The 15175-nt window shown below is 39.8% G+C and overlaps 2 protein-coding genes across 3 annotated transcripts in view; one reads left to right on the top strand and one right to left on the bottom strand.

Annotated features, from left to right (window-relative positions):
- Positions 1 to 6141: 6141 nt before the first annotated feature.
- CRIPT (CXXC repeat containing interactor of PDZ3 domain) lies at positions 6142 to 14248 on the bottom strand. The gene is made up of 5 exons (XM_021925268.2): positions 14097 to 14248; positions 12564 to 12629; positions 11389 to 11443; positions 7311 to 7414; positions 6142 to 7014 (listed from the first exon to the last, which is right to left on the bottom strand). Exons 1-5 carry the CDS (start codon positions 14110 to 14112, stop codon positions 6950 to 6952), a joined length of 306 nt encoding a protein of 101 aa, XP_021780960.1. The 5' UTR covers positions 14113 to 14248; the 3' UTR covers positions 6142 to 6949.
- Positions 14249 to 14280: 32 nt separating this feature from the next.
- The window catches only part of PIGF (phosphatidylinositol glycan anchor biosynthesis class F), a 36758-nt gene continuing 35863 nt past the window's right edge, over positions 14281 to 15175 (top strand). The window contains exon 1 of one of the 2 annotated variants that reach the window (XM_009184144.4): positions 14281 to 14301. The gene's annotated coding sequence lies outside the window, so the exon portion shown is untranslated. The other variant, XM_003908600.4, reaches the window with a different exon arrangement.

Below are 15175 nucleotides of genomic sequence, written 5' to 3'. Positions count from 1 at the left end.
ATAAAAAGAAGGAATAGGGAAAGGCAAGGAAGAACCCTGTAGGGTTGGACCAGAACTGGAGACACCAGTAAAACTTGTGATTTCTAATATATGTTTCCTAGCTCTTTCTGTCCAAGGGGCCTAAAAGCAATGACAACCCAGGAGGCTCAGATCATAGTTTCTAAAAATCTGTCTCCACTTAAAGAAACTAAGGATCTTTGGAGAAATGGCTAATTCCAAGGCTTTAGTAGAAGATTTTCCTTATAGTAGAACGCCACAGAATAAACGTAGTAATAATAATAAAATTGGAAGAATCCCCACTTGGCAACACCAGAGTAACAATTAATTCCACCAAGAAATATCACTGGATGCTAAAATGAGTGTGTGACTGTTTGCTGAGAAACAAAATAGTTATCATCTGAAAGTATTTCCCCACAAAATGCTTATTAGCTTAATGGAAAAAACCAAACTTTACAGTAGAGTAATACAGCAGATATCACCTAAAACAAGTGATCAAAATTAACATCCTTGTAGTGAGACAACTGACACCATGATACGGTGCACTGAAAAGAACAATGCCACTTCTGTGGTATCCCTGCCAAAAATGTATAAGCTCAGTCTAATCATCAAGAAACATCTGAAATACCCAGATGAAGAGTTACTCTATAAAAAGTCTATGGGATGGCAACAATAGACACTGGGAACTACTAGAGGAGGGAGGGAGGGAGGATGCAAGGGTTGAAAAACTACCTATTGGGTACTATGCTCACTACCTGGGTGTCAATGGGATCAATGGTGTCCCAAACCTCAGCATCACGCAATATAATAGGAATAGGGAAAGGCAAGAAACAAACTTGCACATATACCCCAAGTGTAAAATAAAAGTGAATTTTTTTTTAAAAAAAGTACAACTGGCCCATGACCTTGGCATTTTGAAAGATCGGCTGAAGAACTGTTCCAGAATAAAGGAGACTACACACATGACAACTAAATGTAATACTACTCCAGACTGGATCCCAGAACAGATTTTCTTTCACATTACTGAAACAATTAGCAAAATATGAAAAAGATTTGACAGTAGTGAGGTATTAATGTTAATTTTCTGATTTTGGTAATTGTGCTACGGCTATGCAGGAAAACACCCTTGTTCTTTGGAAATACAAACTTAAGTAATTGGGGTAAAGAGGTATCACATCTGTAAGGAATATTCAAATGGCTCAGAAAAAAGTACTTACTCGAAGTTGATGATAAAGGGAAACCTATTCCTTACAGTAGAATGACAACTAATTAATACAGAAATCATAATGGAGTTAGAACAATCACAATTTTGGAAACATCCTAGTACAAATTTATTCAGACAAGAATCGTCAAAGGATGCTAAATCTAGGAGGGGTAGATTTGATGAGGAACAGAATTGTCAACCAGGTCTCAAAGTTTCTCCTCACAAATTACCCACTAATGCAAAAGCAAAAACAGTAACAATAACGATACAGTGGAGAAACTGGACAACATCTTACCCAAGTGATCAAAATTAGTATCACGAATAAGGGGCAAATGGACATTCTGTGCATCTGGATGTATACCTGCAATACATATCACTTACAGTGTTTCAACCCACACTGCACAACCCAAATCTAACCATGAGGAAACATCAGAAAAACCCAAATTGAAGGACACGCCATCCTTTAGCTGTCCTGTATTTTTCAAATGTATTACTATTACAAAAAATAAAGAAGAGCTGGGGAACTGCTCCAGATTAGAGAGTTACGGCAATACGACGTATGATCCTAGGCTGGATCATGGAGCTGAAAAAAAATTACCAATAAAACAGCAAATGAAATTGAAATATGGACGTAAAGTATTATGTCAAAGTTAAATTTCTAAACTTGGTAGCTGTACTTGGGTAAGATAGCATGCTTGTTCTTATGAAGTACATACATAGTATTAAAGGGTAAACAGTATGATGTCTACAGTATATTTTCTAATGGGTCAAGGATTCTAGGATGCACACCCCCAGGTAAGGGAACTGGGAGTTAAAAGGTATCTGAAGGCTGCCATAAGGATGTAAAGGGTTAAGTCTCTACTTTACCCTTACACCCACTCCAGAGAAAAACAGTACTATTAGCTTCCTGTGTTTTCCATATGGATACATAAACTTCTGCACACACAGAACGTCGTTCTGACAGCTATATATTCTAATGGATGAATATGTAAAATGTATTTAAGTGTTCTATTGGCATTTGTTTCTAGCATCTTTTATATTACAATCTGATTAACAATTAAGTTGTTTCATCACTTTTATATTTATTTTGATAAAAGTTGTTTGGCTTTAATTCTTTCATGTTTTTAACCTTTTTTTTCTGCTTTGTATTTTTCAACTTTGGCTGTGGCATAAGGCCTTAATTCTGTCATCTTATTTTGTTATAGTGTCTGTTTGTATGCCTTCCTTTTAAAAATATTTTATGTTCATGTTTTGTTTTAGGGTTTTCCTCCTCATCTAGTAAATACTTCTACTCAATTTATGACCATCATTATTATTATTTAGAGAATATGGAGACGGTTCTGAGGTACAACACAACAAAAATCTCCATAGGAGAACCTAAGTGTGGCCACTGGATGATCCATTCATGGAAGGAGGCTACTCAAAGTATGAAGATAAAATGTGAGCTGGACAAGAACTACAAAACACACTGAAAGAAATCAGAGATGACACAAACAAATGGAAAAACATTCCAAGCTCATGAGCTAGAAGAATCGATATTATTAAAATGACCATACTGCCCAAAGCAATCTACAGATTCAATGCTATTCCTATCAAACTACAAACATCATTTTTCACAGAATTAGAAAAATCCGGCCAGGCCCAGTAGCTCATGCCTGTAATCCCAGCACTTTGGGAGGCCGAGGTGGGTGGATCACAAGGTCAGGAGTTCAAGACCAGCCTGCCTAAGATGATGAAACCCTATCTCTACTAAAATTACATAAATTAGCCGGGCATAGTTGGTGGGCACCTGTAACCCAGCTACTCAGGAGGCTGAGGCAGGAGAATTGCTTGAACTTGGGAGGGAAGTTGCAGTGAGCTGAGATTGCACCACTGCAGTCAGCCTGGGAGACAGAGCAATACTCCGTCTCAAAAAAAAAAAAAAAAAAAAAAAAAATCCATTCTAAAATTCATATGGAACCAAAAAATCAATCCTAAGCAAATAAAACAAAGCTGAGGCATCGCATCACCTGAGTTAAACTATACTATAAGGAGACTACAGTAACCAAAACAGCATGGTACAGGTATAAAAACAGACCCATAGACCAATGGAATGGAATAGACAAAAATAAAGCCACATACCTACAGCCATCTGACCTTTGACAAAGTTAACAAAAATAAGCAACAGAGAAAGGATTCCCTAATTCAACAAATGGTGCTGGAATAGCTGTCTAGCCATATGCAGAAGAATCAAACTGGACCTCTTTCACCATATACAAAAATTACCTCAAGATAGATTAAAGATTTAAATGTAAGGGGCCGGGTGCAGTGGCTCATGCCTGTAATCCCAGCACTTTGGGAGACTGAGGTGGGTGGATCACTTGAGGCTAGGAGCTCAAGACCAGCCTGGCCAACATGGTGAAATCCCGTCCCCAAAATAGAAAAATTAGCCAGGCATAGTGGCATGCGCCTGTAATCCCAGCTAGGTCAGGAGGCTGAGACATGAGAATCGCTTGAGCCCAGGAGATGGAGGTTGTGGTGAGCCACGATTGCACTACTGTACTCCAGCCTGGGCAACAGAGGGAGACTCTGTCTAAAAAAATAAAATAAAAATAAAAGATTTAAATGTAAGACTTCAAGCTGTAAGAGTCCTAGAAGAAAACCTATGAAATAACATCTGGACATCAGCTATGGGAAAGACCTATGGCTAAGTCCTCAAAAGCAATTGCAACAAAAACAAAAACTGACAAGTGGAACCTAATTAAACTAAAGAGCTTCTGCACCACAAAAGGAACTATCAATACAGTAAACAGACAACCTACAGAATGCGAGAAAATATTCCCAAACTATGCATCTGAAAAAGGTCTAATGTCCACAATCTGTAAGGAACTAAAACAATTCAGAAAACAAAAACCAAGTAACTTGTGGCCAGGTGTGGTGGCTCACTCCTGTAATCCCAGCACTTTGGGAGGCTGAGATGGGTGGATCACCTAAGGTCAGGAATTCCAGACCAGTCTGGCCAACATGGTGAAACCTTGTCTCTACTAAAAGTACAAAAATTAGCTGCACATGGTGGCAGGCACCTGTAATCCCAGCTACTCAGGAGGCTGGGGCAGGAGAATCGCTTGACCTGGAAAGCGGAGGCTGCAGTGAGATGAGATGGTGCCATTGCACTCTAGCCTGGGTGACAACAGCGGAACTCCATCTCAAAACAAAAACAAAAACAAAAATACACACACACAAACAAAAAACCATTAAAAAATGCCAAAAGACATGAACACTTTTCAAAAGATGACATACAAGTAGTTAACAAACATGAAAAAATGCTCAACATTATTAATTAGATAAATGCAAAACAAAACCACAATGACTTACCATCTCACACCAGTCAGAATGGCTATTATCAAAAAGTCAAACAAATAACAGATGCTGGTGAGGCTGTGGGAAAAGGGGAATGCTTCTACGCTGTAGAAGCCAGTGCAGTGTAGAATGCACCTACACTGATGGAAATGCAAATTAGTTCAGTCACTGTGAAAGCAGTTTGGAGATTTCTCAAAGAAGTCAGAACTACCATTCGAACCAGCAATCCCATGACTGGGTATACATCCAAATATGTTCTACCAAAAAGACACTTACATTTTCATCACAGCACTATTCACAACAGCAAAGACACAGAATCAACCTAGATGCCCATCAATAGTGGACTGGATAGAGAAAGTCTGGTACATATACACCATAGAATACTATGCAGCCATAAAAATGAATGAAAATCATGTCTTTTGCAGTAACATGGATGCAGCTGGAAGTCATTATCATAAGTGAATAAACACAGGAATAGAAAACCAAAGACCGCATGTTCTCACTTATCAGTGGGAACTAAGCAATGGGTGCACATGGGCATAAAGATGAGAACAGACACTGGGGACTACCGGAGGGAAGAGGGGAGGGAAGAGGTGAAAAACCAACTGTTGGACACTACTATGCTCACTACCTGGGTGACGGGATCATTTGTATGCCAAACCTCAGCATCACAAAATATACCCATATAACTAACCTGCACATGTACTCCCTACATCTAAAATAAAAACTGAAATTATTTTTTAAAAAATGAAATGTGAGTTATGCAAGTCCAGATTCCAGTTGATCCCTGAGAAATGTACTGTCCTCCAAGTCAACAAATCCCATCTTTAAGGGCTCTAGGACACTCTCTGACCAGGTCCTGTTATGAGTTCCCTGTGTTATAATTTTAATTAAAAACCTCAAACTGATTCAGCATGAGAGGATACTTCCTGCTCTCAGAGAAATTATTTATTATATTTTGCATTATCCTTGTCATTTTTGTGGATATGAATAAATAACGAAGTATCTCAGAAAAACACATTTTGAAAAGCCTTATAAAGTTAGAACTTTAAACGCTTTTCATCAAAATTTTATGACCAACACAAATGCCATTCATATATCTTATCACACTATCTATTCTACACATTTTATAGTGATACGTATTTATACATACTGCAGTTGGAAATGGGGAATGCTTTTTTGGTCTCCCATGGTAGCCTGCAGATTTTAAAAGCAGAAGTCCTGAACCTCTGAAGGCAACATAAGAAAAGTCCTCATTTGAAACCTGTAGTATCAAAAAAAAAAAAGAGAGCGAGAGGTCAAGTGCTGTGGCTCACACCTGTATCCCAGCACTTTGGAAGGCTGAGGCCAGAGGATTGCTTGAGATCAGGAGTTCGAGAACAGCTTGGGCAACATAGCGAGTCCTGGTCTCTACTAAAAATAAAAACTAGCTGAGCACAGTGGCACACACCTGTAGGCCCCAGCTACTTAGGAGGGTAAGGTGGAAGGATTACTTGAGCCCAGCAGATGGAGGCTGCAGAGAGCTTGATGATACCTCTGCACTCCAGCCTGGTCAACAGAGTGAGATCCTGTATCAAACAAACAAACAAATTTTAAAAAGGGAGAGTCAAGATGTTTGCTTTATTTATTTCTTTTAGGGAGCGAGACAGGAGGTAAAAAAAAGTAAGTTTGGTTTTTGCTTCAACGAGCTTTTCTCAAAGAGCAGGGATTTATGTTCATTACATGCAACATGGACAAACACTGTTCTGGTTTTCATGACAATTTGAATTCAAAGTAATAAGGTTTTCTAAAATTCAGTGTGTTTATTTGGACATATGGATATTCCTTGTGTTCCTGGTCACATATTAAAGGAACTGGCACTTTGGCGGCAAGAACAAATAAAAACTGGTCTTTGATTTGGGTCTAGGTTAATAACTAAAGAACCATTCAGCAATAATGGCTTGAAACATTTATACATCCTATGAAACTGCAATTAGTTAAGAGGCTGCTGATCCTAATAACTATGACACGAGTAAGGGAGTTAGGGGAGAACTGTTAACTCTGGATGCCAAATTCAGAGCAAAATATCTATTATCTCCTTCTCACTTTTGCAATATCTATAAATAAAGTGTGTGTGTGGGGGGGGAGAATTACATGAATAATGTTAAAAGTGCATACAGAACTGAGAAATTTTTCATGGAATTTGCCACTTAGTTCAATAAAATGCTCATAAGGAAAAAACCATTTACGGCAAAAGACTAGTTACACTGTTGCTGTTTAGAGCATGAGAGCAAAATGAATAACAATCAAATTCTCTGGTTTAAACGTAATTGTCTTAAAACACGTTATTCTGTAAGTTGACATCTATGCCTTGAAAATTCAAGGCAGAAAGTAAAATCATTTAGAAAGTCAGAAATTCCATCAATACATCTAGACAGATGTTTGCTTGTAGTTTTTGGTATCCAAAACCTTTTTTCCACACATCGCACAGATGCCTGAAACAAAAGAAGATACGTGATCAATCAAATCATAATACCAACTGCTTGGTTTAGGTCAATCCTGAAGCTTAAAATATAATTTAACAGCATCAGAAAAGAAAAGCAAAGAAAAAAAAAATATATATATATATATATACTTTTAATTATAAACAGGTTTTAGGTTCCATTTTGCCTTAGGATAAAGAGTGTTTGGTTAACAGAATTTATGACAGGCTACATCGTTTCTGTTAACCAAATTAGCAGCAAATGAAGTAGGTTTTATGAATAGAAAAATGGTATTAAAAGAAACTTACCTTTTTTGTAGGCACAGCCCTGGCAGTAATGAGAACCTGGTTGGTGCACAGAACTTTTACAAATTCTGCAAGTGGAGAACTTATTCTTTCCATATGGATCAAATCTAGAAATTTTTTTTAAAGAGAGAAAATTGTATATTACACTAGAAACACACTCTTAAATAACCCCACTTGCGCAACACACAGGATTAATCCATGCTCTTCATCCCTCCATCAACTTCTACAATTGATGGGTTTAGCCTATTCCAGATGGCTACTGTCTGATATGCCTGTACATCTCTGCTCTGCTCTGTCCATGTGAGATATATACTTATAGTCAGTTGTATAGTATTTATTCTTGACGTGTTCATATCAATTGTATCTGTCATTCTATTTGTGTGACAAAAATATTATGGAAACTGATGAAATGTGGGTGCAAAAAGAGTGACTGATTCCATAAAACCTAAGTGACTACTTTAGGATGACTAGGAATAATCGGAATTGCTATTGAATTAGGTATGGGTAAGACAACTGTTGACAACTGGGGGAAAATCACTAGGAAAGGAACTCCACACCTCAAGCATCAATTTTTGCTCCACTTTAAAGATACTGAACATATTCTGATTGTGATTTTTGTGACGACAATCATGTAGAGCACTTATCAGTTGATTTATGCTCAAAAGGCTTTGTTTCAATACCAAATGATTAATACATCTACAGTTATGTGCTTTAATTTAAAATAAGGTGTGTGTATCTTTTAATGACTGCTTACATTAGCTGACATTTTTAATTAACTCACTCAATCCTTTTAGATAAAAGGGCTTCTACTATATAAAAATGCCATCTTACAGTAACTGGAGTGAAAAAAAGAAATACTTCCCCCTAAAATGGCAATAATACTCTGCTTTAACTGTGCTTCCCTAACTACAAAATGAGTTTTTGTAATGATCCTCATATACCAGATACGAAACACTGTCCTAGACCTAGTGTCTCCTCTTGGGTATAGCATAACAGCCCATTTACAAAGATTTTTCCAAACCACAGAGAATATCACTTTTTTTTTTTTTTTTTTTTTTTTTTTTTTGAGATGGAATCTCACTCTATCGCCCAGGCTACAGGGCAATGGCGTGATCTTGGCTCACCGCAACCTCTGCCTCCCAGGTGCAAGCGATTCTCCTGTCTCGGCCTCCCAAGTAGCTGGGATTACAGGCATGCACCAACACGCCCAGCTAATTTTGTATTTTTAGTAGAGACGGGGTTTCTCCATGTTGGTCAGGCTGGTCTCAAACTCCCGACCTCAGGTGATCCGCCTGCGTTGGCCTCCCAAAGTGCTGGGATTACAGGGTGTGAGCCATCGCGCCCGGCTGACAATATCACTTTATTCCCCACAAACGAAGATAGGTACTCTTCTTCCTTTCAATAAGTTCAATTTGCTTGGACATGTATTTCTAGAGGCTATTTTTTCTTAAAACCGTATTTTATTATTTAAAAACACACATTTTAACCTTGGAAATCTTAAAACTGGCAGAGTTTTTTCTTAAAGTAACAATGCATCTTATAAATAACAGTACCATAGATTCAAAGCAATACTGTAGTACATTTTCCAAAGTGAGACAGTACCCAAGAGTAACAGCTACTTTTTAATGACATCAGAGTAAGTTTGAGAGCATAAAGGAACTGGAAGTATATAAAACTATAAAATCTGTACAAATAATAGCTCAGTCAATAAAATCTGAATGGTCCTCAAAGACATCAATAAGTCAGTCAACAACATACAGTGTGACTCTGCATTAAAGATCCCATTATGTGCCACGCACTGTATGTAGTTAAGGCTTTATTGTTGCTATTTCTAATCCTCAGGATGACATCATAAAACAGGTATTTATTCATTCAGCAAATATATACTGAGTGCTTATTAAGTACCAAGTACTGTTCTAAATACCAAAGATGAACATGATAGGCAAAGCCCTTGCCCTCATCAGATGATATTCTAGTGAGAAGAGGTAAACAGTAAGTAAGGAAACAGAGAATCTAATAAAACAAGCAAGCTTGTCAAATAGTAGCATTATAGAGAAAATTCTAACAGGATACTAAGGCAGAGATGAGGAAAAGGAAAGAAGAGATTAGTTTACATTCTGATTAGGGAACCTTCTCTGAGGAAGTGACCCATCAGCTGAGACCCAAACAACAGAAGGAGCCAGACACATAAGCTCTAACAGAAGACTCCTAGGGGACAGCAGCAAGTAGAATTCTCTTTGGATGGGAGTGGGCTTGGCGGAACTAATGAGGATGGCATATGATGAGTGAGGAGCAGTGTAGTACAATACAAAGCCAGAGAGGTGCGAGGGGTTCTATCAAGGAGGACCTTGTAAGAATATGGTAGGGGGCTTAGATTTTATGCTATGTGAAAAAGAAAACCAGTGGCGGGTTTTAAGCAAAGGAACTTTGTAAAGGATCGCTCTTGTTACTATGAGACAACTGAGGGAAACTAGAGAAGCAGGAAGATAGTTCAATAGTTATTACAGTTCCAAGTAAGAAATAACAGTGGTTTGGAACAGGATAATAGCAGCAAGATGGACAGAAGCAGGTGGTTTCAGGTTGTATTTTACATTTTGGAGGCAGATCCAAAGAACTTGTTGATGGATAGGGGAAGCAGGGGAAAGGGAGGACTCAGTGAGGAATTGTAGCTTTTAGGCTTGAACAACTGGATTAGACAGTGGTGCTACTATGATGAGAAGATGGAAGGAAAAAGAAGTGGCCTGTTAAGACAATAAATGAGGTATGTCAGATAAGCTGCTAGATACATGTTTGGAGCTCAGAGAACTCAGGCCAGAGGTATAAATTTGGGAGCTATTTTATATATATAATAATACTGTGTGTGTGTGTGTGTGTGTGTGTGTGTGTGTGTGTATAAACATATAGCTTGAATTTAAAGCCAGTAGATTAAAGTCACTTTAGGAGAGTTTATGCATTTATAATAATTTTTAAAGCCTAGGACTGAGTCCTGAAGTACTCAATTGAGAAGGAATAGCCAGTGAGTTGGGAGGAAAACCAGGAGAGTGTGGTGTCCCAGGAGCCAAGAGAAAAACGCGAGAGAATTATGAAGAGGCTAAATAAGAACAGAATCAGTTTTAAAGGTCGCTTGTGATCTCAACAAGAACAGTTTCAGGGCTTTTGTGGGGATAACATACGACTGGAGGGGCTAAAAGAGGGAAAGGAACTTAAGGACACTGAGAAAGTGTCTAGATAAGACTTTGGAAAACCTCTGATGTGAAGGGGAGCAAAGAAATCGGATGGCAGATGAAAGGGTTCACGGAATTTTTTTCTGAAAGAGTCTTGCTCTGTCATCCAGGCTGGAGATCAGTAGTGCGATCCTGGCTCAGTGCACCCTCAACCTCCCTGGGCTCAAGTGATCCTCCCATGTCAGCCTCCTGAGTAGCTGGGACTACAGGCGCGTGCTGCCACACCCACCTGATTTTTCCATTTTTTGTAAGGACAGGGTTTCACCATGTTGCCCAGGCTGGTCTCAAACTCTTGGGCTCAGGTAATCTTTTTGCCTTGGCTTCCCAAAGTGCTGAGATTACAAGTGTGAGTCACCATACCCAGCAGAATTTTTAAGACTGGATCTAATAAAGTATGGTATCAAAAACTTGTTTTTAAGATGGGAGACATTTTTACCCCAATTCTCAGGAAAAAGTAAAGTTTAGAAAGGTCAAGAAACTTGCTTAACTTGCTTAAGGTCATAAGGCTAGACAGTGGGTCTAGACTCAAATTCAGGTTTGACTCCAAAGCTTACCATCTTTCCACATTTCCCTGCTGTCTCTGATTCATAGGATAATTAAGAAGGAGATAAAATAGAAGTCATGTTTTCTGGTGAAACTGTAAGAGAATAACACTAATATCTTCATATATTGATACAGCAAGGAGGAATAAGGTAAAACCAGCAGGATTATAACAGATAGCTTGGTTCTGAGTGCTAGGAACCACCTACCTTTATGTTTTATTGCAAATGGAATGATGCACATCAAATTCACTCCAGCAGACTTAATACTAAAAGAAAGGAAATTTATATGATCTGTCTATGGATGCTCTTACCCACCTTGCTTTTTTTGAAGTCAAAGCTTTATTTTCATTCAGCTTTCTCCCACCACTTTCTGTATCAGAATAAAAGACATTTTAGTGGGTTATTTCTATACATTTAACATAAAACATTAAGAAGTTCATTCTTTGACTTTCTACCAAAATAGTAGCCTGTATCTAATTTTTAAATCCTCATTTAATAGGCTATTAAGACACTGCTTAAAAAGAAAACATTTATTAGGGAAACAGTAAAAATTTGTATAAAATACAATCATTTTATTTCTCAGACTCAAGGGAGTACTTTAGGAATGGGTCTATATTTACTCTATATAGTGTAAAATCTAGACGCCACTACTTCAGTGTCATAGACCTTGAATATAATGAAAATGTTTATTTGTCTACGCTTTGAAAACATACTTTACTGTATGTATTTAATAACAATGAAGGTAAATACTTCATTATAAGGATTTAATGATAATGAAGGTAAAATGGGTTAAAGCATTTATTTATTCAAGAATATAAAAATCAGAAGATTTAAAAAAATTTCTCCTCAGAAGAGTGGGGAAATTGAAAACAGACTCTAAATAAGCTGAATCAAATCAAATATTGTGATAATCAAATACTGTGATATTGTCACCACTTGACAATCATTTAATAATTTTGCTATCTCCTGATATTGGGAACCCGTACAAGTAACTGAGAACTAAATAGAAGATATTAAATCACTTGGGGACCCAGTATTCTTTAATATTTAATAGATAAAATACTTTGAACATACAACATTTCATTGTACAAATAATGAAAAAGCTAAAATATAATTCACAGTAAGTATTTGGTTAAATTCCTATTTTCTTTTTTTTTTTTTTTTTTTTTTTTTTTTTTTGAGACGGAGTCTCGCTCTGTCGCCCGGGCTGGAGTGCAGTGGCCGGATCTCAGCTCACTGCAAGCTCCGCCTCCCGGGTTTACGCCATTCTCCTGCCTCAGCCTCCCAAGTAACTGGGACTACAGGCGCCCGCCATCTCGCCTGGCTAGTTTTTTGTATTTTTTAGTAGAGACGGGGTTTCACCGTGTTCGCCAGGATGGTCTCGATCTTCTGACCTCGTGATCCACCCGTCTCGGCCTCCCAAAGTGCTGGGATTACAGGCTTGAGCCACCGCGCCCGGCCAAATTCCTATTTTCTAAAAGAGGAAATACCTGTGGTATTCCGAGCACCATCTTTCCATGTATCTGGAGTGATAACGGTACCAAGTTTCTTTTCACCTGTTAGAACAAGATAGTAAAAGGAAAATTAAAATTTACTATTTCATAAGTGCATTACATTGTGCCTAAGGCTCACAATGGTATCGACTGTCAATGCTATTACCATAGGAGCCTGTTAATGCTGAGAAAGCAGCCAGTCAACTGAGACTCATATGAACTGTGGCAATGAATGACTGACCGTCAGTAAAATTCGCAGGATAATAAGATGGCTTATAATAAGCTTTCACTGTTTGTTTATACTTTAAAAAAATCCGATAAGTCTATTTGTTCCATAAATATTTACTAAGCATCTATGATGTATAAACTATACAAAGTGCTGAGAAAAAGTGATGAATCAGGCAAAATGTTAATGAGATTATAGTATACTAATTTCTTTAACAGCAATCTGTAACCTGGGTTCCCCAGGTGGATCTTAAGAGATATGAGAACAAGGTGGAGTTGTACACAAACCTTTTATATTTTCAGTTTTTTTTTCCTGGCAAGAGGCTACAGTTTTCATCAGATTCTCAGAGGGATCAGAGACCGTCCCCCAAAAAAGAACCATTCAACCAAAATGTAAGCTAAAAAATAAAAGATATAATAATTGAGAACTAAAGTACTAGAAGAAATTCCAGGCAGGAAAAAATAACCCTGGCTAAGGAAATCCAAGAAAAGAAAGTTTGGAGAGAAGGCAAGAGAGAGGATTTGAATATGTGGCAACAGGACTGTGAACAAAAAGGAGTAAAGAGGATGAACGCAAACTAGATAAAGGACACATTCTGAGGAAAGGCATAGAAAGCTTAGAGTACACATGGGCACAAAGAGTATTTTGTTTGGTCAAAGTGTGAAGAGGATGAGGGTCAGTGAAAATGAAGCTGGAAAAATAAGTTGGCGCCTTAGTGTGGAGGGTACTGAACGTCAGGTTCCAAATATAGAATCCCCAAATTATTCTCTGCACACTGAGAGTTTGTTAAAGGATTTAAATTAGGGAAATAATAATTTGCACTTACGTTGATGTTCAATTCAAACATCTCTGGGTTTACTCTAAGCCATATCCTGGCATAATGACTAATGAGAATGAATAAGGTAAAGTCCTAAGTCTTTGGTTCCAGTGTCTAACATTTGGCAGGAGTACAATACTTGTTACACGAATAAAAAGGAAAGGACAGGAATTGCCAAGAGGGAAAGGTGTCGCTGGGGTTTAACTGAACATTTTTATATGGGAGGGGAGCCGATGAGATCTGGGGCTGGGGGAAGGCAATGGAAATAGAGAGGGAGGTGCAGAACTGAGACCATTCTGAGTACAAAATACATAGGACTGTATGGTCGTTGGGGAGGTGCAAAAATGGTCAAAGGGTAGGGTGGAAAGACAGCGGCTAGAATCAGAGACCTCTGGGCGAAAAAAACAAAGAGAAGGCAAAGTTCCCGGGAGAGCTCAGTTAGATTATCCCAGCCTCCTCCTCCCGCAGAAGCAGCCCCTTAACTCACATTTTTCGCACACCATCCTTCCCCACAACAGTTCCCCTAGCCGCAGCAGCAGCAGCAGCAGCAGCAGGAGCCTGAAAACATCAACACTGTAACTGGGAAGTATTCCCCTTCCGGGCTACGTCAATCCACTTCCGGCTTCTAAGCCCACAGCTCCCGCCTACCCCAAACCTGGAAAGCCGCGGGAGGAATGAACGCGAGCGGCTAGGTGGGGCTGCCCCATTTGCCCGCCCCTCCCTTTCTGCGACTGGCTGTTCGGCCATGGGTCTCCGCCCCACAACCTTGCGTCTGCGCGTGGGCCTGGGCCTCCTGTCGTACCTGATGGTGGGAGGCAGTAGTTCCCCGCTTCCCTTCCGCGGGCGGGAGAGTTAGGTAAGCCCCGCTGGACTTCCCAGGCGCTCTCGCCTCCCGGGGTGCAAGCCACCCCCGCGAATTGCCGAAGGAGCCCTGAGCCTTGGCGCCCCGGCCCGCCCGCTCTCGCCGTCAGCTCGAGAGCCACTCTTCCGGCGTGCCCTGATGGACAGACCCCCTTTCGGATCCGAGTTTTTGCCTCTGTCTCCCAGTTTTTCTTTGTCTCCAACTCCCGAGCTCTTTGATCCTGCTTCTCAGCTGGTTCCTCGCTGCCCACGGTCGCGCCGGCCTAGGGTCGGGCAGAATCCCCGGCGACCAGGGTTGGGGTGGAGCTGCCGGTGGAGGTGCGGCGATTCCCGTGAAGGCTCCTCTGGGGGCCGCTCTGAAGAGCCTTCTCTCCGCTGCGGTGCCTGGCGAGGTGGGCCGCGTCATGCCCGTGGCACCCCTGCAGGCACCCTGGGGGCACGCCAGGGCCTAATACGGTGCTGGTTTCCCAGGAGAGTTGGTTTCCCACTTTGCCTACTCTGGTTCCTTCATTCACTCAGCAAACTGTTGAGTTTGGTACTTGCTCACTGTATTACATCCGCATCTGATGGCAGCTGCGATTCCGAGGGTGGCTCAGAAAAATGGCTGAAGGGCTATCTGAGAGAATGGATTCCTGATCCCCTTGCCCTCCCTCAATCAGCTTAAGAGAATCTATGGGAAAGTTTACCTTTGTCCCTTCTTGCCAT

Source organism: Papio anubis, chromosome 14, assembly GCF_008728515.1.
Source record: "Papio anubis isolate 15944 chromosome 14, Panubis1.0, whole genome shotgun sequence".
NCBI classification, from domain to species: Eukaryota; Metazoa; Chordata; class Mammalia; order Primates; family Cercopithecidae; genus Papio; species Papio anubis.
This window is presented reverse-complemented; position numbering and strand designations above follow the sequence as displayed.

Coding starts and splice junctions, on each gene's coding strand:
- CRIPT (XM_021925268.2), bottom strand. Junction 7,415..11,388: donor TTGACTTCAAAAAAAGCAAG/GTGGGTAAGAGC, acceptor AAAAATTTCTAG/ATTTGATCCATATGGAAAGA. Junction 7,015..7,310: donor GGGCTGTGCCTACAAAAAAG/GTAAGTTTCTTT, acceptor CTTTTGTTTCAG/GCATCTGTGCGATGTGTGGA.